At 34.9% G+C, this 25858-nt stretch overlaps 2 protein-coding genes across 6 annotated transcripts; both read right to left on the bottom strand.

Annotated features, from left to right (window-relative positions):
• Positions 1-1078: 1078 nt before the first annotated feature.
• LOC102624790 (uncharacterized) lies at positions 1079-3712 on the bottom strand. Of its 2 annotated transcripts, XM_025101303.2 has the most exons (3): positions 3545-3709; positions 3252-3384; positions 1079-2872 (listed from the first exon to the last, which is right to left on the bottom strand). In XM_025101303.2, exon 3 carries the CDS (start codon positions 2754-2756, stop codon positions 1485-1487), a length of 1272 nt encoding a protein of 423 aa, XP_024957071.1. In that variant the 5' UTR covers positions 2757-2872; positions 3252-3384; positions 3545-3709; the 3' UTR covers positions 1079-1484. The 2 variants fall into 2 exon arrangements, with proteins under 2 accessions (XP_024957071.1, XP_006482811.1); XM_006482748.4 differs by lacking the exon at positions 3252-3384 and having other exon boundaries at positions 3545-3712.
• A 7715-nt stretch (positions 3713-11427) lies between these two features.
• LOC102624514 (callose synthase 2) lies at positions 11428-24343 on the bottom strand. Of its 4 annotated transcripts, none has more exons than XM_006482747.4 (43): positions 24120-24343; positions 23416-23654; positions 23123-23223; positions 22395-22516; positions 22193-22286; positions 21946-22056; positions 21723-21839; positions 21558-21650; positions 21377-21468; positions 20974-21100; positions 20677-20814; positions 20502-20578; positions 20315-20408; positions 19839-19961; positions 19631-19748; positions 19229-19563; positions 19085-19137; positions 18952-19012; positions 18690-18771; positions 18561-18610; positions 18388-18474; positions 17943-18080; positions 17770-17864; positions 17583-17667; positions 17324-17484; positions 17103-17226; positions 16921-17018; positions 16711-16840; positions 16262-16413; positions 15878-15987; positions 15670-15795; positions 15488-15556; positions 15175-15364; positions 14927-15086; positions 14712-14831; positions 14512-14630; positions 14320-14403; positions 13990-14102; positions 13686-13915; positions 12783-13580; positions 12619-12669; positions 12310-12495; positions 11428-11977 (listed from the first exon to the last, which is right to left on the bottom strand). In XM_006482747.4, the coding sequence occupies exons 2-43, from the start codon at positions 23603-23605 to the stop codon at positions 11723-11725; spliced, it is 5859 nt and encodes a 1952-aa protein (XP_006482810.1). In that variant the 5' UTR covers positions 23606-23654; positions 24120-24343; the 3' UTR covers positions 11428-11722. The 4 variants fall into 4 exon arrangements, with proteins under 4 accessions (XP_006482810.1, XP_024957013.1, XP_024957014.1 ...); XM_025101245.2 differs by lacking the exon at positions 24120-24343 and adding an exon at positions 23967-24113; XM_025101246.2 differs by lacking the exon at positions 24120-24343 and adding an exon at positions 23827-23949.
• Between the last annotated feature and the right edge of the window lie 1515 nt (positions 24344-25858).

The raw sequence follows: 25858 nt of genomic DNA on the forward strand, positions 1-25858 counted from the left end.
ATTAAGTACTTTTTAGTAATTTGTTACATTCTAACTCATTATGATTCCGATTCCAAGATAAAATAAACACATCAATGGGATTCCAGCCCATTTCGATTCCGATTAATATAGGTCAAGTAAACAACTTATTTTGATTTTCATTTCTCATTTCAATTCCAGCTCATTCCGATTCCAACCCATTCCGATTCCAGCCCATTCCGATTAATGACAAGTAAACGCAGCACAAGTGTAATCAAGCGAAAAAAAGCATTGTGTTTGCATACCTACATAGAAAATTAGAGAAATTATTTTTTTGATAAAGAAAATTAGACAGACACAACCTGACCCGCAAACTCATATTGCTAGGCTCAGCATCAATTTCTTCTTTTTAATTTTTTCTTCTACAATCATAATAAATTATTATTATTAGATAATATATCGCACGTAGCATGCACAACAAATCTTCTTCCAGTCAATAAGCGTTCCAATGCTTTACCTGATGCTGCTGCTTGCTTTCCATAAAAATAATTTGTAAACTAACCACCAACAAAATCAAACTCCGGCATCCAATTAGTCCAGCATGATCGTACATTCCTTTCTGTAGAATTTTTCAGCCATTTATGCTAATAATATAAACAACTTTGGGCTATAATCTAAGTGACAAATTGGCCTGCTAAGCGCGGCCAATGCGGCCCAAATCTAAGTGACCGCCTACGGCCATAAATGGTTCCCATGGTTCGGCATCCGCACACATGGCAGTCATAATACTCGCTCTAGAAAGCATCATCTGACGCGCAGTCTGAAAGCCATACTATATGTCATTCCAGCATAAGCTTTTGAAACTCAGGAAAGAAAATGTCAAGTTAATGACAAAGATAAACCCAAAGAGAATGATCTAAAATATTATTAATGAAAAGCTTAAAGGTCTTACAATAAGCTGGGATAACAAATTTATTTATACTAATAGTTAACTTAATCCTAATTCTTCTCAAATAAGAGAAATAATCTAAAATTTTAATTAGACTAATCCTAATTACGAATTTGACTTAGATAAGCTTAATAAAATAAAATAAATTATAAGAAAATACTAAATACTAAATTGACTCAAATCTCAAATTTCCAATTCATTTGATCTCATATGCTTCCTACATCATGAGCTGACTTCTTTGTTCCCATTGCAAACCATATCTGGACTCAATACCTCAAAGAAGAGCATTTTATGAGGTATCCAGTAATAAAATTGCATACAAGTTCTTACACTGAAGAAAACAGAATTGCTGCCGCGATCATGCAACACATGCAGCCAAATCTGTAAGAGATTTGAGTACATCACTTTATAAAATGATGCAACAGTAATTTGAGTTGACAATCAAACTTTTAAATACATGGATCAGGAACATTAGATTTCAAAGATGGTAACAGCTGAGACTCAATATAAACAGCATAAGTGCAATATACGATCAAGGAAACTGAGGGTTAATCTTTATTTTTCTTTCTTTGCTATATCACCTTAGCCTTCTCCTCCTAAGCTCTCGGCAAATTCCACTGTCAACATCTGATGCTCTTAGAGATGCACTTCTCCTCCTGGAGGATGAAGAGTGGGGAGCATTCAAATTGACTTCCATAGCAGTATCTCTTATCTCACTTTGCAAACGTACAATATTAGTGGGGACATCAGTCCTGACAGATGAAGCAGAACGGGGCACCCCAGAATCAATTTCAGTAGCCATATCCAGAGACTGGCTTCCAGCCTGAACATCGGCAGAAATCAGAGAAACTGAATCTGTATCAGCATGTGAAAATTCTTGATGGTTTCTCCTCAAGTTATCGCTGTTAATATATGCTTCAAGGTCCCCGACTAATCTTTCTGCAGAATCCATTGCGCTAGTCAATGCAGATGATAGGGAAGAAATTGAAGCAGGTAGCACTCTGGAAATATGAAGCAAAGGGTCATTGACCTCTAGTTCACCTGACCTCACTGCAGCATCTAAATCCAGAGACCCAGTTTGATGTCTCGCTGCATCAACAATGCTGTTAAATTGCTGAATTCTTACTTCAATTGGAGTTGAAACTGGCCTCCGATTAATAAGCTGCTGCCTCACACTCTCAATCCTACGAGCTAAAGGCCTAGGAGGGACCTTCAAACAAGACTCTTTTGACTTTAACTTCTGCAGATCGTTACTATTCCCATTACCATATATTGGAATTATGCTTGCATCTGTCACCTCTCCGTTGCATGCAGGACATTCCTTCACATTACGATAAGCATACGGCAACTGGTAGAAGCATGACCAACAAAACAAGTGACCACAACAGGTCAATACAGGATCTATTGCCATGTCCAAACATATATTACAATCAAAGAATTCCCCGCCACCAGCTCCTGCACGTTTAGTATCCGTATGTATACCCAATGCCTTTGCTATCAAATGCGAACTACCTCTCTTGCCAGTTTTTACATTTTCAACTGTTCTAACCTGGGGATTGATACTACACTCCCCAGAAAGTAGTCTAACCTCACTTGGGACACCAGACACAGTGGGTTCCAAGGAAACATTCACCATCTGCGTGTTACTTTGACCTTGCCTCCACCTCTGACGTTGCCTAGCCCTGGAGGTAACTGCTTCAAGTTGTCTAATACGCTCCTCAATGCGCCCGTGAGCTGTTTCCAATTCATTCAGTAACGATCCTAAACCCAGCACTGAACCATTGGAAGGATCCGAAGGGTCTAAATTTAAATCCAGATCCATTATCTCTTCCCTCACATTATTCCCCATAAAAAGTTACAGCAACCTGAATCAAGACTTTCCCTCTTTGACTAAAAACTTCAAATCAAAATCAAAATCTTGACTTATTCATATCTCTAAGTGGTTAATGCATTGGCAACCATTTCCTGCCAATAAACATATATACAATGTCTTCAATTCGAGTAAGTTTGCACAGCAACAGCCACATATAAAATAATGAAAAAAATAAAAATTCTGACTACATGTCTTCTTTCCCCGTAAACGTGGAATTAAAACCTAAAATGAATTATATTGATAAAAGAAAAAGGAAAAAAAAGAACTCAGTTTTAATTGAGTAGAAGGCATATGATAGTAATAGCTCAAAAATTAAAACCTCACGTTTTTACTTAATTTCTTTAGTATTTTCTGCAACCCAATAAGACGTCTAACCTAAAGATTAAAAGTAGATTATTAATTCAAAACATGAAAACTAAAATAAACAGAGATAAAGAAAAAAGAGCCAAGCATTGGGGTAAGTATTTTCACATTTTTATCATATCCGCTAAAAAGTTGCGATTTCCATTCCCCAATTTTCTCATGAACGCAATTACCCAAATACAACTTCAATCTTGACCAAAATTCGATCTTGCTTCCCTAGGTTCCATGAGATGATGAAAGACTTGTGCCAGAAATTGAAAAGCACTAAGAATCAATTATCCTTAAGAGAAATTACTAGTTGTAAACAAATATGAAAAGAAATTGTTCTGAAAAAAAAAGGAAAGAAATTGAAAAATAGAGAGAAGAGAAGGATAATGAATTATAAACAAGTAAAAAGATACCGGGTGCATTGCGAGTGATGAATTGAATTGGGATCCACAGAGAGAGGGAGAGGCGCGAGCTGTTCAACGAAAAAAAAAAAGAAAAAGAAAAAGGGTAGATTTTCATGAGACGATAATCATCATAAGAGTTTATGAGTTCTTGTTTATTGAGGGAATTGCGTGGTATATACCCCGTTCCCCTCGTAAAACCTCAAATATATCTCAATCTATTAAAGTTAATAATTTTACACATATAATTTAAAAAAAACTAAGAAAAGTATAAAAATAACCTTAATAAAAAATTAATACTCGACTCATTCAATCTACTTACTCAACTAGATACTCAATTTATTCAATTATTTTCACTTCTTACTCGACTGAACGCTCAACTTATCAAATTTCACATTTGATTTTGTACACGACTAGATACTTGACTTATTCAATTGCCTTCACTTCTTACTCGACTGAATACTCAACTTACCAGACTTTATACCCGACTTCGTACTCGACTTATTCAATTGCCTTCACTTCTTACTCGATTGAATATTCAACTTACCAGTCTTCATACCTGACTTTATACTCAACTTATTCAATTGCCTTCACTTTTTACTCGACTGAATGCTCAACTTACCATATTTCATATCCGACTTCGTACTCGACTTATTCAATTGCCTTCACTTCCTCCTCGACTGAATGCTCAACTTACCATACTTCATACCAGACTTCGTACTCGATTAGATACTCAACTTATTCAATTACCTTCACTTCTTACTCGACTGAATGATCAACTTACCAGACTTCATACCCGACTTCGTACTCGACTAGATACTCGACTTATTCAATTGCATTCACTTCTTACTCGACTGAATGCTCAACTTACCAGACTTCATACCCGACTTCGTACTTGACTTATTCAATTGCATTCACTTTTTATTCGACTGAATGCTCAACTTACCAGACTTCACTTTTTAAAAAATATTAATACTCGACTCAATGTACTTACCTGACTTAATACTCGACCTCTTTAAAAATTACATAAATTTTATTCGACTTATTCAAAAAAAAAATTACTTAACTTTTACTTAAAACTCGACCACTTAATACTTGACTCATTTAATATGCTTACTCGACTTCCTATTAGACCATATACTCGACTTACTTATCTCTAATTTTTATTTGACTAAATTCTCGACTTACCCGATTTTGTACTCAACTTCTTCCTGTACTGAGAGGAAGAAATGTGTGGATTCTTTTTTTTTTAAGGTTATTTTTTACTTTTCCTATTTTTGTGAGGTATATGTATGTAATAAGGTATAAATTTAGTATTTAAGGGTAAATTAAGGATATTTAAATAAAAAAACCTTTGTTTATTTTACAATTAACTCTCATAATTAACACGTTAAAAATAAAAAAATAAAAAGGGGGCGAAACGATACCTTAGTTAACATATGCGCCACACTAGCCAATTGCTTGCTTTAATATTCGCAATTAATTATGTTTGCGTGAAACGACATCGTTTGACCTTTGAAACAAAACGATTTGCTGCATTGGCAAGTCGCTTTCGCTGGCACGGTTTGGCGTGTCTATTTGCACTGTAAATCTTATTTTAAATTAGCACACTTATTTATTAAATTTAAAAATATAAATTTATTTTATACACTTATTAAAATGTCAAAATTATCTTACTTCAAACTGCTTAAATTAATTTATTAAAAATAATTTTAAAATATAAGATTAAATATTAAATATATAAAAATTAATAAAAAATATTATTATATTAATTATAATGGATAATAATTATAATATTATTGCTATTATTATTATAACTTATAAGGCAAATGCTAAGTTACAATGATTGTAACTTAGAGGCTCCCTTATTATAATGCATACAATTGTTCGTCATTTAATTAATTTTAATAATAAGATTATTATTATTATAGTAATTTTATTATTAATATTAATTATAATTATTAACAACAACAACAACAACAACAACAACAATAATAATAATAATAATAATAATCATCATCATCATCATAACAACACTAATAATAATAATTATTGTTGTTATTATTATTATTAGGAATAATTATAATAATAATTACATTATTAATATAATGATTCTAAACAACAACAACAATTATTATTATTATTATTAATAACTACTACTACTACTACTACTACTATTTTATTATTACGACAATGATAAACTAAGGTCAGTTTAGTAACTTGTAACTATTCATTTTGATTTTAATGGTAATATAGTTTATTTCAATTCCGATTAACACAGCTAAATTAAATAGTTTATTCTGATTCTCATTTCCCATTCCGATTTCAACCAATTTCGATTATACTTCATTTTGATTCAAATTCATTCTAATTATTGATTAGTAAACATACCATTAAGTCTTTATCAAATGACAAAACTAGCTGGTGTAGGGAAAAAAGTTGACAATCCCTGAGACTTAAGATGTTCTATCTTGTTTTATTTATTACTTGTCATGTATATGTTTCAACTAATCATGATAATTTAGATACATATATGGTAAGTAGTGAATGATTAAGGAGCAATATACCAAGATCACCAAATATGTTCGCATCGTATCATCCCTACATCATCTACCTTCAGGTGACCCAAATCTTCTTTTTAATTGAGTCAAAATTAACATTCAACACTAATATTGTTGGCTTTTGAGTTCTGGACCATGATTGAAATCAGCACATTTTGTTTGATAAGGTTTGGACTTCGAAATAATTAGCAGGTGCTATCACGTACAAACAATTCAAAGTGGTGGTTTCGAGAATGTGCTATCACGTACGAAGATTAATGTATTTGAGAATAGATCAATAAGGATGGAAAATAAATTAATGTTTTTTTTTTTTTTAAATTGAAACAAAGGAATTATGCTAAGAATCTAAGCTCAATGTTAGAGGTCTCCGAAATCCATATCTCCAAGTCCAAAATCAACAGTAAAAGAAGACGAAACTTGCATCGCCATCGCCACCACCACCACCAACTCCAATTCCGCAGAGAGTCAAAGTCAAAGATTCGCCGCTGCTGCCACTTGAGGATGATCCTATTCCTGACAGTCGTCGGTCGTGCATCAGGAAGCCAAGTCCAGCAATAGTAGCAATAGCGAGAAACGGGAGAACCAGCTGGTCTGACGAACCTCTCCCCTGGTCAGCTGGTGATGATGATGGGTTATTTGTATTATTGTTTAAGTAAATACTGTGTCGACCGTTTTCGTGCAAAAATCCAGTACCATGGTAATTATGTCTAGATGTAGCTTCTTCTTGTTGAATTGGAGGAAGTCTAATTGCTTTTGTTGCTGTCCCTGTACATGTGGCAGTGGCACATACCATGTGAGCATCGAAGTCACACATATTACATCTGTAAAGCTACTCTTTGGAGCCCATATTCTTGCATATATCACAAGAAAAGATTTTGCTATGTTGAGGAGGTGAGGAGGTGTTGGATCCATCTCATTTGGGTGGTTTAAGTTTAAAGTTTTATAAATTTGAGTAGTTAAGTAATTAAAAAAAATTAAAGGAGACGAATGAAATTTCTCATGAAATTTGATTTTAAAAAGAAAGCAGCAGTCCTAATTTCGCAAATAGTAGAGAAGAAAAAGACGAAAGAGAGAAAAAGACAGTGATTGACGATAACAATTTGGGGTAAGATTTTCAATTTTTAATAGGATGATTGGAATGTAAAATTAATTCTGATTTCTTCTAAATTTTAAGAGTAAGTTTCTGACATCATCCTCTATAATTTTATTAGTTTTTATTTTTATTTTATCATCTCGTTGCCTGTTATTTAAGATACCAATTTATTAGAGAGACAATTATTAGACTGTTACTATGAGTCAAGAATATTGAGATTCTTGATGTTGTTAGTCTCTATTATTATCTAAAGAAGAATTTGTGTTATAATCCTATTAAAATAGTGGAAAATTATATTGAACTATTGTCTCGTGATTTTTCCCGCTTTGAATTTTTCATATAAAAATCTGTCTCTTGTGGTTGATTTATTGTTTTGATTTTTGTTAGTTTATTTTATGTCTATTTATTTATGGTACACATCCTATTTTAATCACATAAAGAGGGAAAAAGTTTTATTTCTGCTTAATTTGTAACTAGTTGTGAATTGTGATAGTCCATTTTCTAACAAAGTGGTATCATAGCCTATTAGATCATGGATTGATCATAATGTATACCACCATGTCGCGAAGGAATCCAAGGCTAATGTTTTTTTGGAGAAAGATGTCAGCCTATATGGCTATAAATATTGATTTTGATGATAACAAACCACATGTATTAATTGAACAAAGATTTATGAATTGTGCTTTTATAATAAGAAAATGATGTTATGGAATTAAAGTATTTTGGACTAAAATGATAGTGTTTTTAAATTTCAGATTTGAACTTATTTGAAACTATTTAAATATTTTTAGGTCATTCTATAATTTCACAAAGTTTAGACGAAATCATAATTTCAGAAAGTTGTGAGATTGACAGAGCATTACTCTAAAATTCTAAAATTCTAAAATTGGACCTTTTGGCAAACTTTTATAATATTTTGGGAAATATTATAATTTTATAAAGTTTTGGGGTCAAACGGTAAAATTAGGAAAAACTTTACTGTAGCAGTTACTGTAGCAAGCGGCTTACCAGATACTGATAAACGACAATCCGGATATTGGGCAGAATGTATCCAAATTGAAAGCGACTTACCAGATATGGTAAAACGGTAATCCGGTTGTTGGGCAGTAAGCTTCTGAGCATAAGCGGCAATCTGGATTTGAGAAAGCGGCATACCGGATGTTCAGAAATTTAAAATTGTGGCTATAACGGTAACATTAAGCAGATTACCGGATGTTCATAACGGGCAATCCGGTTACGACAAAAATGTGCATAACGGCTAGTTTTTGAGCTCAAACTGTAAGAACTCAAATCCAACTCATTTTCAAGCTCTCCAACAAGCAAAAACAAAAAGCACACAAGATATCTTGAGCCTTCAAACTTGCAAAATACAAACATTGAATCATTTCTTGTTCTTCATTTTTGAATATCTACTCATTGAGTAAGTTTCATTATAACTTTTATTTCTTCATTTCAATTATAAGAGTTTGAGTATGTGAGACACTTGAGTGAAGAGATTGAGAGATAATCTATTTGTTGTAAAGGTCCATTGACACCTTGAAATCAATTGTAATTGGTTGAAGCCTTGGAAAGGCTTGGATAGTTAAATCCTCAAGTTTGAATCGCTTGGAGGCGTGGACGTAGGCGAGGATTGCCGAGCCACGTAAAAATTCGTGTGTTTGTTTCTCTTCTCCCTTACTCTTTAATTATTGTGCTTTTATTAAACTTATTTCTTTCAATTTTTATTAAGACATTAGATTGCTTGTTGTGTGAATTTGCTAGGATAATTTTTAAAATTTCAATTCACCCCCCCTCTTGGGTTGCACACTTATATTTCAAAAGAGACTTACATAAATAGTTACAAATTAAGCGGAAACAGAACTATTCTCTTTTTGTGTGATTAAAATACGATGTGTATCACAAAAAAATAAGAAGAAAAATAAACTAATAAATCCAAAGTAAAAATCAATCAAAAGAGACACAGATTTTATGTGGAAAACCTAAAATAGGAAAACCATGGGATCGTAATCTGATATAATCTTTCACTATATTAATGAGATTACAACACAAATTATTCTCTAGATAATACCAGAGGCTAATAACATAAAGAATCTCAATATTTTTAGCTTACAATAACAGTTTAATATCTGCCTCTCTAACAAGTGAGTATTTCAAATAATAATCAACGAGAAGATAAAATAAAAATTAAAACTAGTAGGATTGTAGAGGGCGATACCAAGAACTTACTCTTAAAATTTGAGAAAAAACGAAGTTAATTTCGCCTTTTAATCGTTCAATCAAAGATTGAAATTCAAGCTCTCAAATATAATATTGTGTCACTCTTCTTTCTTCTCTCACGTTTTTTTCTTCTCCGCAAAAAGCTGTTGCCGCCTCGACTTACTCTTATTTATATAGCCACGTTTTTCAAAACCTAAATTTTATGATAAATTTCATCCAAGTCCAAAGCGTAGTAATAATTGCAAATCAACCAAATCTATTTGGACTTTGGACATTTTAGTCCACTAAAATGAGATGAAACCTACAGAAGGTGAGGTTGAGATCATGGTGATGATGAGATTGATGATGAGTAGTCAAAGTCAATGGCATAGCTAAACAAATGGGGTGGAGATCAACGTTGCATTTTCCACAGTGGTATGAGAAGCCGTCGCCTAGCTTGCCACAAGCATCGCGGCTGAAGAAGTCAAGAAACCATCTGTGTATGTGCGTTTTGGACAAAGAGAGAGGGTATGGGTTTGGCTTTGATCTATTGGGTGAGAGATTTCTTGAGGCATCTTTGAATATGGCATGTGGAGGATATAGTTACACCTACAAGGCCAGCTGAGGCTGCGCTGGTGCAGTACTGTAGATCCATCCACCTGCAGACACCTTCGGCTTCACCTTACCTTGCAACATGAACATTAATAATATATATAGATCAAGGTTAATATTAAATTTGGGTTTGTTGTGGTTGGTAGTTGGAGAGGTGTAAGGGATGATGAGGGTGGCTGAAGTGGTGAACTAATTATAATCTTGCAGTTTCAGGCAATTGGCTCTGGTTGCTAGCTGCAGGATAGCTTCCTCGCCCATACGTGTACACTATCGTCTACTTCAATTGTTACTGCAAGAAGCCAATTAATCAATGCATATATTCATTCTTTTGACTTAATGACATTGGTGGGCTAGATATATAGTAAAGTTGTTAATTATTTATTTATTTGATAATAATTACGACATCTAAGACATACCTTTAGTTACGTAGGCTGATAATACACGCCTCTTGGTCTTAGAGAGACTTTGAAAAAAAAAATTGAAAAAACAAAAATATATAACTTATTATATGATCAATTCAACATAATTATTTATTTTTCAAAGTTTCTCTAAGGCCAAGAGGCGTGTATTATTTTGAACATTTGTTATATACATGCAAATTGCAAACAACGTTTGACTTTGGATTTAAGAGAAGGGGTTCATCAGGATTTGGATTCAGTGATAACATGATATGTAATCAATTTTTTACCACAAGCGTATGTATAATAATACATGATTATTATATTCTTATTCAATAATTACTTATCATATATTTATTAAAGATTAGTAAAAATGTGAACTGAACACTAAATATAAATCCATTCATTCTTAAGTTATATACATTTAATATAAATTACAGATAAGAAAAATTGTCCACTAACCCTCTTCACTCAACTGCTCTGTTAATCAATTTTACACTAAAAGATTTAGTTGTATGATACTAAAATCCTTGAGAGAAATGGGAAACCTTGTCGAAGTTTAGACGTCAATTGCTTATCTCTGTATATGGTTAAAAGTACGAATACACAACAAGTGACAAAGATGATTTGATGATGCTTGAGCATTACACACACAGAAAATCAGTTCTAAACGACGTGTCATCCAAGAAAGTACGGCGCACAGGCCAGCGAGTATGTGATCGTGTCTCTCCCTCCGTTGAGGATATTATTATTACTGCTACACACACACACACACATACATATACACATACGCGTACACACTATAAATAAAGCAACTGATTGTACATTCGTGCATTAATATTTATCTTAATGATGTGCACAAATTAAAGAGAAATGACCAGACTCTCCTCGACTTCAGGCATGCACCAATAGCATTACACATAACTAAACTTCTCTCCAATTAAGTTGCTTAACTAGATAATAGGAAAAATAATTAATAATACTTCAAAGAAATACATGTGCTTAAGATTTATTTCCTTGGTGTTCTTCTGATGATTTCAAGGTAACGAGCTTTTTTATTTATCAACACGGGATAAAGTCATTTCAGCTATACATATACATACAACTATATTAGTTGTAAAGGATAAAAGGTTATATATGTATCTACTTTTCCATGCTAGCTAGGAGTACTAGAACTCTCGTTTATGATATTATAATTATAATATAAACACTTGTGCAGCATGTGATCATCCTGTGGGTGTGGATACACACACACACACACATACAAATTACAAGATTGATTGATTGATTGACTGGGATGAGAGATATATCTATGTATGCATGCATTTATTCACTCCTTACTTTTGGAAGACCTGTCCTTCTCCTTCCTCTGTCCTCCAAGAATACGAGAAATCTGTAAACCTCTACTGAATGCTTGGTTGAATAGCATTCTTGTTTGAAACTCTGAAACAAATGGGAACCACGCCAAGAATGCAACCGGGGTGAATAGAAGTAATCCCATCACTATTTCATAACCACGAGCAAGTGTCTTAATTGATTCCCAAATTCCACCACGTTGCATCAATGGCTTACAAGCTTGTGCGATCTATGTATAGAGTTCCATGCATCCAAAAAAGAAAAAAAAAATTAATTATTACAAAAGCCTCAATAATAAACTCTCTATATATATATAAATTCTCAGGTGCAAAAACACCTTTTTTTTAACAAATGTAGACATATTATTAAGTCATTTGATTTAAGAGAGTCGTGCTTAATTTACTAGAATAATAGTATATTCACACTGACTCTACTAAATTATATGACTTAACAACGTGTTTGCATGAAAAAAAAAAAGTACGTTCGCATAACAAAGACTATATATGTTGTGAAAAAGATGTGCCGGTGGTTTAATTAATTAAATGATTCACTCTCACTGACCAGTAGTAGTCCCCATCCTGTTGGCATGAAGGCGAGTATACACAGCAAGATATCTTTGAAGGTCATATGAGGGATTGCTATCAAAATGATGAAGATAGTAATAAATGAAATGAATACCAAACCCTTAATCATTCTAAACAAAAGCTGGAAATTTGCACTGAATCGTCGCCTTCCAACAGACATTCCCTGTCAAAGTTGAAATAGAAACCAGATCATAAATAAGAAATCCGCCACAGCCAATGCTTTAATTTTCTAGATAATTAATCGACTGGAGTTAGTTAATCTTGTTTTATTTAAATTTCTCATTACCTTCACCAGCAACAATACGAAAATGATCACAACCCATGAAGCACCATAAACCTGTAGTTAATAAGTTAAAAAATTAATTAAGCTTAGTTAAGAAGAATGTTTTAAACAATTAAAAGAAAAATTAAGAAAAGAAAATATGTTGTTGTTAACTTATACGCACGTACCAGAAAGTTCTGGGTACTCTTGGTAAAGCTCAAGTGATAAACGAGACCATATTGATACATGAAGAAGCGCAATGACAACAATATCTCAACAATGATGCCGCGTTTCCCAGAGTAAAGGAGATGCTGTTGTTCCTTCTCCCACCAGGATTCCCAACTCTTTTCTGGAGGTACACCGATTCCTCCACGGTTGCTTATCCACTTATTCCAATCTGTCCAGTCATCAATAATCTTCTGCCACTCAAAGCCTGATGGGTTGAAGAGGAAAGGAGCAAACAACCAAGTCCCCACCATGAACCAGATTGATACAGTGATCAACAAAAATGCAACTACACCTCTATATGAATTACCCAGTATATGGTACACAAGAAGTAGAATCATCAGTTCTATTCCTTTGACAAAGTGGCTGCGGGAGTAAAGCCGATAATTTTCAGCAAACTTGGCGTGGAACACTACAAAGCCACGACCTGTACCTCTATATTCTGCACCGCCATGGAGCAATGTCCTCCCATAATAGTGAGTTTTTGTACCTAGAGAAAATGTGAAAAATACTGCAGCAAGTTGTAATTGCATCAATATGAAATCACTTAACGCATTGCGGAAGCCCCTTTCTAACCCAATTTCCATCATCATAGGTAAGGCCATTAAAAATCCAATTTGCACAAAAGACTGTGAAGCAAGAGCTACTTGAAGAGGCTTATTGTCTCTTATAGCTGGTTGGGTACTCAACCCTTTTTCAAGACCACTGAGAATAAGATAAAGCCGCCCATAAAGAAACACATACACTGTGAGCACAGTTAGCTGTCAAAACAGAACCAACAGCTTGTCAGAAAATTATGAAGACTTGCATATAACAAACAGAAACACACACATACACACACAGAGTACATTCTCATCTATACATACCAAAGTGCTGAAATAGAAACCAATCGTAGTGACATAGCATGACAACATTCTGAAGAAATCAAATCGATGTCCAAGCCTATAGATGTCACGGCTTAATGTTTGCTCGCCATTACCATTAGCTATCTTTGCCTCAAACAGAGATATTTGATTAAGACCTACATCTCTTCCCTTACCAACTTGTATATATTCATGATGAGTGACGTTGCCTTCACGTAGTGTAGAATTGAAACCTGCAAACCAAGTGTGCTGAAGAAAGAAGAAATTTTAACATTTGGAAACCTAAAACTTATGATGATACACATACCTGCAAATATGTCCTCACTTAAGTTAATAACTTTGGAAGCTTTGCTGACACCCCCTCTTGTAAGGTGAAACAATCTATCAAACACATCTGGATGACCATAGTGGAACCGGACTCTGAAGCAGCACAGAAAAATCATGTATATTTATTCAGCACATAACACGTAAGACATTCCTATCAAGATATAAGATACAAGAATGCGCGCGAAAATCATGTAAGGGGGGACATTAGCATAACTTTACCAGATAAAAAATATATAGGATACTGCTATTCTTATGTGTTAATGTTTCAGAGTGTTTCAGATGAGATACTGCTTGATAGTAGATAACTTACTTCAAAGGGTGAGCCAACAATCTCTGCCCTATAGTTACAAAACTAGTCTCCTGATTCGACATAAACCATGCAAGAGATGAAACACTGCATAAATCAACAAATAAATATTTGATGAGTTGCATATATCAAGAATTACTAACAAAAATGGAATCAAAATCCAGATTCTGGTTAACAACAACAACAACTTAGTACCTGCCAGTGAATATATGCTCTCTAACTCCAAGTATTGTTGGATATCTGACACCATCATGCTTCTTAAGGAATTCTTGAAGCAAATTCCTCATCTTGAGAGATTCTTCCATATAGTTGTCCTAATTTTTTCATATTTCGAAATGTGAGTTTGTTTGATATAATGAATTTAAGTAAATTCTACACTTATAAAGTTAAAATACTTGGTTCATATCAATTGTTTGCAAGCCTTCTCCACGTGTGAATATAATTGCGTGGTTTTGATTTTCAGGTTTCCCCCCGCCCAAAATTGCTGGTCCTGGAAGCTTTATTCGATAAATAACCTGTAGAAGAATATCCCAACAAACAGTTTCAATGTTCTTGCTTAATTTCTCAACTGATCCAATCCAACACCATAGATACTCTTCAAGACTCATACTTGGTCTAAAGTTTGAACAGTCTCAGAAGAATCAATAGACTTGGTAGGTGCAGCAGCCTTCGCAAGAGCTGAATAATAAACCTTCTGAACTGTCTTCTTGGTTTTATCTTTGCTAGTTTCTTCCACCTCATCGATATAAGCTACACGAAGGGACGGGTATCTGCAACAAGCAGAGAGTTTGGAGATGCAAGCATCAGTTTCTCGTAGAAACAGTAACCGACCAAAAGAATTCAAGTTCAAAGAAATACGTTGTCATAAGCCTCAGAATATCTTTTGCACGAGCATCACCAGAACGTTTGTGAGTGCCATACTGTTGACATGATACCACATAAGTGAACTTCATGTCAGATACTGCCTGACATTGTGCCCACAGTGATGTTTCACTCTTTGACTGTTCCTCACTATTCAGTTCAGCAGCCTTGTAGCCTTTCATTAATTCTGATTACAATAGATCAATGGATTTTTTATTTTTTCACAAGCAGCAACCAAAAGAGTTAGAACAATAATATGTAAAATTGTACACCAAATGAGGCAATGGTTCACATCCAAGCTTTTTTGTACCTTCATCCTTTGCCATATCAAGGAAGGCCTGGAGTTCCAAAGCTTTTCGGTAATACATCATGCCCCGTACTTCATGATGACAATAAGGAAGAAATTATCATATTGCAGCAAAATAATACAGAAAACTGCAAGTCCATTACCCTGTTGAGACAGAGAAAGAGGAGAAGAGATAATACTTATACCAGTTTTGGTCAATGTTTGGCCTCTATAAGAAGCCCATAGACGAAGTTCTTCTTCCAACTCTTCGCTTGCTCTGAGTTCTTCTTCACTACTACAATTAACCCTCTCAAGAAAGTTCATCCATTCATCTGTAAAAATTGTAGATTCCAAAATTAGCATATCCGCTAACACACTAGTCCATGGGGAAAAGAAAAAAGGGAAAAAGAAAACCTGGAAAGATCTTTTGCAAGTAAAAAAGGATGGAAACTCCATCTTCATTTGGCTTTTCCAGGCCATTAATGGAAAACAATACATCCTCTGAATAGTAGGGAGTTAGGACCCTAAATAAACAAAAGAAAAAGAATTATAATTATAAATTTGTCACCTAATATATGAATGTGAAGTGCGATATCATAGTTTTCTTCTGCTTCATGTTCTACACTCATAGCAATTTAGAGAAGGATTAAAACTAGGATTTTATTTATTAATTAAATAAAGAATAATATCGATGCGGAATTATGAAGTCCAAAGCCTTTTTTTAAGTGCGGCTACAATTTATGCAGCAGCTATACAGGTACATTATCCTTGGTAAACAATGTTCAGCTCTGAGCTTACGAGAAGGAAAGCATATTCCGAACTTTTGGTGCACTAGGCATGTCCATGAACAATGAATTGGAGAAGAAAGAAATGCGCCTTATAGCTTCCAGATTTGATGGGACATCCATCGCAGACTCCTTCACAGTAAGCAATAGATGAAGTCTTCTGATCTGTGAGCAATAGTGAGATTATTTACGAGATATTTGGTACATGTATGTATGTCAGTAGATATGTATGCAAAAGTAAATAGTATAGTAAAAAAAAATGATCTAAAAACTTCTTCAGTAACACAATGAAGACATAAGAAGCAAGGCTGCCAAACCACGGGGAAAATATACATAAACTCTTCACCTGGCTCTGCTTGTTTAAATCATGTGATTTGGTATTATTCTAAAATGGTGAATGGTAAAATTTAGAGGCAGTAATGACATATTATTTCAACTTATGATCCTGAAAAGGTAGCTTACCTTTTCTTTCCAGGCTTCTGTTTCTGGGTAAACTGGAAATCCAAGTGCACCAAAAAAATGAACTTGTTGATCAAGGGGTGTCATTCCCTCGGTTTTTCCATAGGACCCACCATGGCTAGAATCTAACAGACTGAGTAAAGAGAATAATAAGCACATATTCTAACATCAAACATATAGCTAAGACATAGTGAAATCAATGATTTTATTTACCTTGGAACAGCATCCTCCATTATGTCTCTGGTCACAACCTCTAGCATGTTAAGCAAGACAATAACAACTCGATCCTTGTCCTCTTTTTTATTTGCCAACTGCAGCAATTAGACTACCTTCCATTAGAATTTACAACTAAATTGAACCACTAGAGCTGTAAAGCTTCAACCGCTGACATTTACCAGGCACTCTATAAGCTCAACACATTGTTCATAGAGGCTAGGAAGTGCACTCATATTCAGTTCAGTTAACAGATTGTCCTCACGTATATGTTCATCAACTTTGGAGAAAATTTCATTAATAACCCTGGAACATCACAATTCATCGAGGAAGAAGCAAGATGTCAGAATGAAAGCAATTATATCCTCTTTTTAATGATAGTAACATTTAGAGTTATGCTTACTCTTTCTCTCGTTCTCCCAGAACCAAAACGTTAATGATAATTTTAAAAGAAGCATAGCACTCTTGAACTGCACGATGCATATAATTGTCTGAATTCAATCTCTTTTTGAGTTCACGGTCTCTTCCATTGCTGTCTTTTGCCATATCCAATGCTATGGGTATCTAAACGGTAGAAATTGGTGAAATAAATTGAGGGTTTCTGTGTTCTTAGAGACCCCAGAAAAGAGATTAATTTGGGAGTAACGAGCATATATACCTACCTTGCTAGCAAGTAAAAATGGAGGCCATTGGATGAGGTCTAAATCACGGTCAGCCCAATAGGGGACAAGCAACAGGTCCATTTCCCTGCAAAAACAGGCAAGCGTTAGTGTTCTGAAGACAAAAAGTTTTGGAACTTTACAAAACAATTATCCAAGGGAAGTAAGAGCTGTAGAATTTCTGTGTAACCTATTACTTATTAGATCCTCCTCTCTGAAGCTACTGATTATTTTGTTCCACATTTGAGCAAACTTTGCTTCCTCCTTCTCTTTATTAGTCGTGACCTGAATTAGAAGAGGTACCAACCATGAGGGTCAAGCGCTGCTAACTATAGTGCTAATGATACAGAATGATGATCAAACCTCATCAAATTTGCGAGAAAAAGTGGCCTTTAATCCCTTTTTCTTGGTCTTCTCATTCTTCTCTACTGGAATCAAGCACGCATTAAAAGCACCAGGTAGTGACTGAAATCGAGATCTTAACATTCCCAGTGTTCGAATCTGAAAGGAAAAAGAGGATCAAGCTAAGTATTTCAAATTTTCAACATCTGAAACAGATAAATGCAGGTTAATCTGTGGAATGATTTCACGGAAATTCTACATTCATAATGCTCAGGATAAGAGCTTTTTGCTCCAAAAATATTTTAAGGGAGTACTCAAGCTAAAGAGCACTCAAAGTAATAGGTGCACAAAACATGGTCTGCAATACGTCATCATTTTCTTGATATGATTTGAAGGGACCCAAATTCTAGCTACACTCACAAGAAGTCAAAAAGTAGAATGTAAAGAGAAATGAAGCTTCACAAACCTCTCCGAGGCGGCGAAAAGCACCATAAATACCTCCAAATATGGTGGAGAATATAGCATACCAAATCTGAGTATCCATAAAATATACCTGTAAGAAGAACCAGCATTAGGTGGAAACAAGAGGAAAAGGATGATGAATGTAGAAAATTGGCAATGTCAAAAATAAGAACTTACAAGAACAATTGGAGCCCAAAGTGCAATCACAACGCCAATGTTATTCTTCGCTGCAAGCAGAGAATGATGACATCGGAAAGCATTTTCTAAAATAGAATAAGAAAGTACATCCACTTATTCCATTATTACCTTGAGGGAAGAATTCATGCCACTGAAAGGTTCTTACGTGAACTTGCATTACAGCTTTGGTTGGACCCACAAGAGGCTTTATCTGCCATGAACAAGGAACTAAAAATTTGAGTTTCTTTTGCAATATTTTTCAGTTGGTGGACTAATATTTTGATCATCTTTAAATATTTCACAATGAAACCAGAAGGGAAACAAAATGCTAGCTAATTAGCTGCAAAAGCAATGATCAAAAGTTCCACTCATGTGTGTGCCAGGGAAATACCTCTACAAAATAACTGAAGGCTAATTTCGATGCTATTAGGAGAATCCAAAATGTAGTATACCTACAAATTTCAGTTAACAACTCATTACTAATATCCATTGCCAACAAAATATTTTGAACTTTCAACTCTTACTTGAATAGTGAAATCGAACTTTCATGCATTCCCCTTCCAACATAGAGTCGAGGCTGCAGGGTGGAGGGTAAGTGATGAATATTTATCATAGCAATATAAACCACAATTTATCATTAATAATATGAACTACATGGTTCTGCATACCTGAGACCACCACATTATGAGCATCAGAATCTTATTATTTGATCTTTCAAGAAAGCGGCGAATGAATGGGAACAGAAACAACAGTACAGAGAGCATGTTTGGAGCTAAGTATACAAGGATGGCTGTAACAAATAAGGAAGGTGAACTTGGACTATTTCCAAACCAACTCTTTATAGTCTGTGCAAATCCAGCGGGATTTTTCAAACTATATGCATAAGTTATTGGTAGAATTACAACCCATCCTGCAGCTGAAACTGCCTTCAGAATATATCTTAGCTTCACATAAAATGACATGCTTCGCCTTGCTTTCCAACTTAGTACTATATCGACGACAGCTGCAATAAGTGCACAACATAAGTAATGCACCAATGTAGGAGCTAGACTGTATACTGGTGATATTACCTTGTGCAAGCTTCAGTATTGCAGCAGTAATGAAGATACTCAGGACCTTCATGAAAACATCTCCATCAAATATAGAACTCAACTTTCCGGATCCATTCCAGCCAATGATAATCATAGCCTAAATAAAAAAATACACATCAATAATAACAAAATATATACATATTATAGGAGACAGTAAGTAGGAGAGCATAAATAGAAAGTTGACTACCTGCAAACATAAGATATAAAAGCTCCACATTCTATCAAAACTTCTGAAGATGTGACAAAAGGAACGTATTTCTACAAAGTTAATTTTGCCGATCCATCTGTCACCAGTAACTGGCTTCTTTTCCTGAAAAAGTATTTACAATGAGGAATCCAGTAGTTCATAATGAAATCAGGCAGAAAAAGGCTATTGTGTTAATGTTTACATGACAGGATACAAGGAAATATTGTAATCTATACAGCATTTCTGTGTTTTTTATCACTAACGGCAATACTACAAGGTATGTGGCAGTGACAGAGCCTTACATCAAGCATGTCAAAAAGAACTAAAGAAGAAGCCTCTTATGCATGAATATTGACTTAAATGTTAAAAATGAAATGTTAGCATTAGCCTGAAGCAGGGATTTTGAGTCACCAAAGAGGAGGAAGCAGAAAAGAAAGGCAAACTAGTAAATAATGTATATTCAAAATAAGCCATACATCATCTTTGTCAACTCTAATCTCTTCAATAGGCTGGCAAAAGAAATCAGCGTCAGCACGCATAGGCCAACCTAACCGAAAACAATCAACTGACCTGCATTTACATCTCAACTGAGTGACTTAGTCTACAGTCTTCTACAGTCTTAAGGAGAGGGAAAAAAAGGGTTAACTATGAAAATTAAAGTACCAGAAGTATTCATTTAAATCATCATAATTTCTCCATTGAGAATGCTTTGATTTTCCATCTTTGCTCCTTCTAGCTTCCTATGAAGCAGAACACCAGTCAAATAGCAGAACTAAGACCAACTAAAAAAACAAGAGGAAAATGAGTATTCAGTGACCAAGGTAATGAAAAGCATCACCTTTGCTATTGTATCATAGATAGGCTTTACTACTTTCCACAAGAAAGCCTCTTCTTCCCCCCCATAGGCTGGCTTTATGTGCTCACCTGTCATGGGACTGACATTCCCAGCCAGCATCCCATACAGTTCAAATGCCATCTATAAAGGTTTGAATACAACTGAATTATAAAACTAGAATAAGCTTTATCTACAGGTCTTTTTTTTTTTAACAAATAATCTGTGAATAGAAATTTGAATCAAGCAGGAATGCTGCTCAATATACTTCTGAAACAGAGATAACTAAATTGAAAAACATACATGATGATATATATAACAAAGGCATTCTGGCATGAATCTCAAGTTTGCAGCTTCTCCCCATATAAGAAGATAAAGACCCATGTATAGCAATTTGCGTTGCTGCACTTCTTGTTGAATGGTTGGCAGCCTGTTAAAAGAACAGTGACACAAGTAATGACAATTATAAGAATGACTAAAACAAACAGGTAACTAACAATGTAGCACTGTCAAGCCCTAGGAAAAACGAAAGAAAGAAACAGACAGATGACAGAACTCAATGTGAGGTTCTCATGGATACCAATAAGTGAAAGAGTGGTAGGTCAGTGCGTTCTCTCATAGAAAGACTAGAACTAGTCCTCTCAGCATTACAAGAAATACGGGTAGTGAAAAGGTAATTTCTTGAATTTTACATGAGAAGCCTCACCAAAGGCTACTTTTTCGCCCCAGATACTTGCACCATTTTTTGTAGTTCTTGAAAAGTTTCTTCATCACTTCAGTCAGAGCACGATCATCCAACTAAATAGACACATTGTACACAAGTATTAACAGGATACAACGCTAGTTCAAAATACGTCAACAATAATTTGAGCATAGAAGAAGTAAACCTTTGGTTGCTGATCTGGTTTTGGAAATTGTCGTAAGTGCACATTTGCAAGCAACAGAATCAAATGCTCCCTTTGATTTGCAACATTGTCCTTCTGCACAATGATATGCAGAACATGAGTTCCTGATAATAATGAAGCAATAACACAAAACAAGATCGAAGTCACCTGAAAACCAAACATAGCTTGAAGCCAATCTAGAATATCTTCATCTATTTTCTTCTTGTGACCCTTTGGCCATGGCAAACCCCTGGTGTTGCGAAGTGTGGAAACAGTTGATTGAATCTGTCATGAAATGAGCAATCAATTAACTCAAGCTAGAACACAACAACTTGGAAAGGAAAAAGGGGGGAGGGGGGTAATAAGCGTACAACCAAGTAGCGGAACTAACCTCAGGATATCTCATGATAGCCTGATTTTGACTATCAGGATCAAGGGGAAGAATATTGTAAGGTACATATATTTGTGTCTTTTCTGCTACCTTAGTGTGAGCTTCCAGAATCTGAGGAAAATAGAGGAAAGACATGAAACCTTTAAAAATAATAAGACAACCACTCTAGCTCATTCCAATCCAATCGAGGGGTTACAGTTTGATCAAATGTCATAAGAAAAAGAAGAACAAAAGCTTTCATTTTCACCTCATCAGCTACTTCCACAGCTTCTGTTTGATTGACAGCCTTCAAAACTTCAAATAGGACTGCCGCAGTTTGATATGCTTTCGTAAGTTGGGCACTGAACTAGGAACATTAACTTGTTAATAGAATAAAGCAAAGTAATGCCAAGTTTCCAGATGGAAAGAGGGGGGTGGGGGAAGTACACCCATGCTTTCATATTACTAACCGATCGGCTTTGTCAGCAGCATTCTGCAGAGCTTGAATGTACTTTTTGTAGTAATGTTGATAAAAGTTCTGAATTTCACGGGCATCACTCTTTGACCTTCCTGCTAATGTTGTTTCATTTTCCTGAAAGATAACAATAGGAGAAAGCATGATCAAACAGAATTCCACGTCAAAATACTTAAGACCAAGGGGAAGATGCAGTGAGGACTTAAAGTGAAAAGTTTTCAAGGCTGCCTGAAGTATTTGCGAAGGCTAGCAGAACCCACTGAACATGCAGTCACTCAAAGCCAGAACTATAGCAAATCAATGTATGACATGCAAATAGATGGTTCAAAAGAGAGTTTGCATCCATAAAAGTTTGATATATGTCATCAAAACTGACAATTTTTTGAAAAATTAGGCAGTTTAAGGGAAAAATAACTTGATTATTGTTCTGTCCAACTCAATTTCAACTAATTCACAGATAGAAGCCTGATATTTCATAATCTATTTAAAAAATGTCTCGTCAACGGCCAAAATCTGTGACAGCTTTCTAGCCCCTATTCTGTACAAGATGTAACTACTCAGGACTTGCTTTCTGCCATATTACACTGCAAATTAACAATCGAAAACATTGCTCAAAAATCTCACAACAGTAATCTTAGTTAATCACATTATGTATGATGATTAAAGAAAAAAAATAAAAAGAAAAAGAAATACAGCTGCTGAAAAAGTGAAACCAGAGCTCACCCTTTCCAGACGTTGAAGAAGAGCAGTTTTAAATTGCCGAACACCACGTCCACTAGATGTAGGATCTAATCTGTGAGCTTTCTCAAACGCATAGAACCGGCCTAATTCCAGCAGCCAAAAATAACATATATCGAAATTCAGATGGAAATTCATAAAACATCCAATTACATCAGCAGATTAAATTAAGTGCACAAATATCTATAAGCAATCGAGCTGATGAAAGAGGGTGCAAGCAAATGCAATCGTGAATAAGTAAAAAGACCAAAAGTACTAACAATATAAAAGCAACTTACAGAGATAAGCAACCCTTGGATTGCTAGCCTCCACTTCATTGGCAACTCGGAGGATTGGCGCAATCTCAACCAGTGAAGAGGGCACTACTTCACTGTCCATCATTGCCTCTCCGAGGTTACCAGCGGTCTGCGTCCGCAGAATCCGCCTCTGCGGCTGTGGCTGTTGGTCAGAGCCCCTTCTCTGTGACATCTTTTGCCTCTATAAATATGATAATTCTACTTAAAACTACCTTGTTCACCTGTTAAACAGCATAAATCAGAAAACTTTTAAAAAGTTTAATCCTCATTAAATGCAAACCGTAAAAATGCTCAGAGATCATTGAAAATTTCCCTTTTTTTTTTTTCTTTGTGGATGACCCCAGCCCCAGGTAACAATTAACCAAAACAAGCACAAAAGTGAAAAACACATACTGAGCCAGGCCAAGTAAGCTTATATACTCAAGCTTTTTCATGAAACATAACAACAGAAAAGACATAGAAGCCACAATTTTAGTGTTACTCTGTGGATTCAATTTCTTAGGAAGCCAATAGAGTGACAAGTGAGTAAATACCAAATAGGTCCCTTCCTAAGAAGTATGATAGAACAGGAGGAGAAGGCTGTTATAGTACAAGTGAAGTGAAGAGAAGAGACATAGAATAGGGAAACCAAATTGTTGTGAGGAAGCAAAGCAAGTCATAGCTAGTAGAACGGAGATTAAGAGTACCTGTTAATTATAGAACAGAACAGCTTAAAAGATCATGCGATGTGATGTCTTCATGATGATCATAATTGATCATCAAGTCAGACCATTTTCACAAAGGGATGAATGATTGCTTGAGAGCTGGAAATGGAATGAGATAAGAAAGAAACTGAGTAGTCTATGGAGTCTAAACTCATGCATGCCAGTACATAAAAAGTTATAAACAATAGAAACGGAGAAAGCAGCGGCAGCACTCCACTGGTTACTAAAGCTCATACAGACAAACACAGTTACTCTTCAAAGAACCAAATATACACACGTATCATTAACTTGTTATTTGGCTTTTGGCTGTCCAATTAGAGCTTGCCAGCAGGTCATTACTTGAGGTTCTATTTCTGCGTTAAAGTCTCTGTGTCTCTGGTTGTTGCTTCTTTGATTCGAAATAAATATTTTAGCTGCCGTGTGATCTTAGCTAGCTTTAGGAAAAATTAAAAAAAAAAAATCCAATAATTAAAAAAAAAATTAAACTACCCGATTGAATAGAAGAGGAGGTTTAAAAAAAAAAAAAAGAAGGTAAAAAGGTTTCTTATATTTAATTTAATAAAAGAATAAATTAGATTACCCTGTTAAAAAAATAGAAGAGTAGGTAGATTGTGTCCATCCTGACATGTTTACTCACTGCTTTTGAGTGCTTGACAAACTATGATAAAGAAACACAAATATTGTTGGAAGGTGCTGGTTTTAAAAATTCTGTTCACTTGAGCTAATGGAAAGATGAGCCCAGCTTTTCTATAATTAATACAACTGTAGATATGCTGCTACATGTATGTATACAAAGTGATGGTTAAAGCGAAATGGACTAAGAATAGTAATTTGAAGTTAGGAAAACGTTGCGTCGATCATTTGAGATAAGATTTATCTGGTAACCGAGGATTTGAGGCGAGGCCAGTGAGGCAAAGAGTGTCTTGCAAATGGTTGAATTGTTTATAGAAAAAGGCATAAAGCATGAGCTGAAAGCAAGATTGATCGTGGAAGTGATGTGTGAGTTTTAGTTGTGGGGTCCAATTAATCACCTAACTCGTTTTTGTTTTCTTGTGTGTGCCCTTTGATTTGATTTGATTACACCCCATACCCATACCCCACAAAAATGGACTTGCAAACTAACCGGAAGATGACACGCTTTATAACCCCCCGTTGGATTAAAAGGCTGTCCGCTAAACAGTCCCGCTAATTTATATGCACACACACACACACAAAATAATTATGTTCTGTCCTTTTGCTGCATTAAAAGAAAAACAGAGCTCTTTTCTCCCAATTGGACAGATGGATGGATAGATATTGAAAAGTAAAACCATTATTCAAAAATTAAATTAATCAGAAATTGATCTCATTTCCCTTCCACTCACTATCCAACAACATTGTCCTTGTCCTTGGCCTTGTCCTTGTCCCTGGTAATTGAATTTTATCGTATGATATGAATAGTGAAGTTCACAAAGTTGTTGGTTGTAAAAGTCTACAACAATAAAAGAGAGAGAAAGCCAGACCAAAAAACAAAAGGAGATACATGAATCTCACCTCCGACCTTTGAAGATAAATTTTAAGATAATTTTGTTATTAATTGAAAGTGTTAAAGAGTGTGCATTAAAAAAAAAAAAAAAACTCAATTTTTATCATTACTCCAAAAAAAAAAAAATAATAATAATAATAATTAAAAAAAAGCCGGAGATGGCATGCCACTTGTAAGACAAGTACTTGTCCGCGTC

The sequence above is a fragment of the Citrus sinensis genome, chromosome 4 (genome assembly GCF_022201045.2).
Source record: "Citrus sinensis cultivar Valencia sweet orange chromosome 4, DVS_A1.0, whole genome shotgun sequence".
Classification (NCBI taxonomy): domain Eukaryota; kingdom Viridiplantae; phylum Streptophyta; class Magnoliopsida; order Sapindales; family Rutaceae; genus Citrus; species Citrus sinensis.

Coding starts and splice junctions, on each gene's coding strand:
- LOC102624790 (XM_006482748.4), bottom strand. CDS start 2,756: ATGGGGAATAATGTGAGGGAAGAGATAATGGATCTGGATTTAAATTTA.
- LOC102624514 (XM_006482747.4), bottom strand. CDS start 23,605: ATGTCACAGAGAAGGGGCTCTGACCAACAGCCACAGCCGCAGAGGCGG. Junction 20,579..20,676: donor TCTATGATACAATAGCAAAG/GTGATGCTTTTC, acceptor TCTGCTTCATAG/GAAGCTAGAAGGAGCAAAGA. Junction 14,832..14,926: donor CTGTTCAAACTTTAGACCAA/GTATGAGTCTTG, acceptor ATTCTTCTACAG/GTTATTTATCGAATAAAGCT.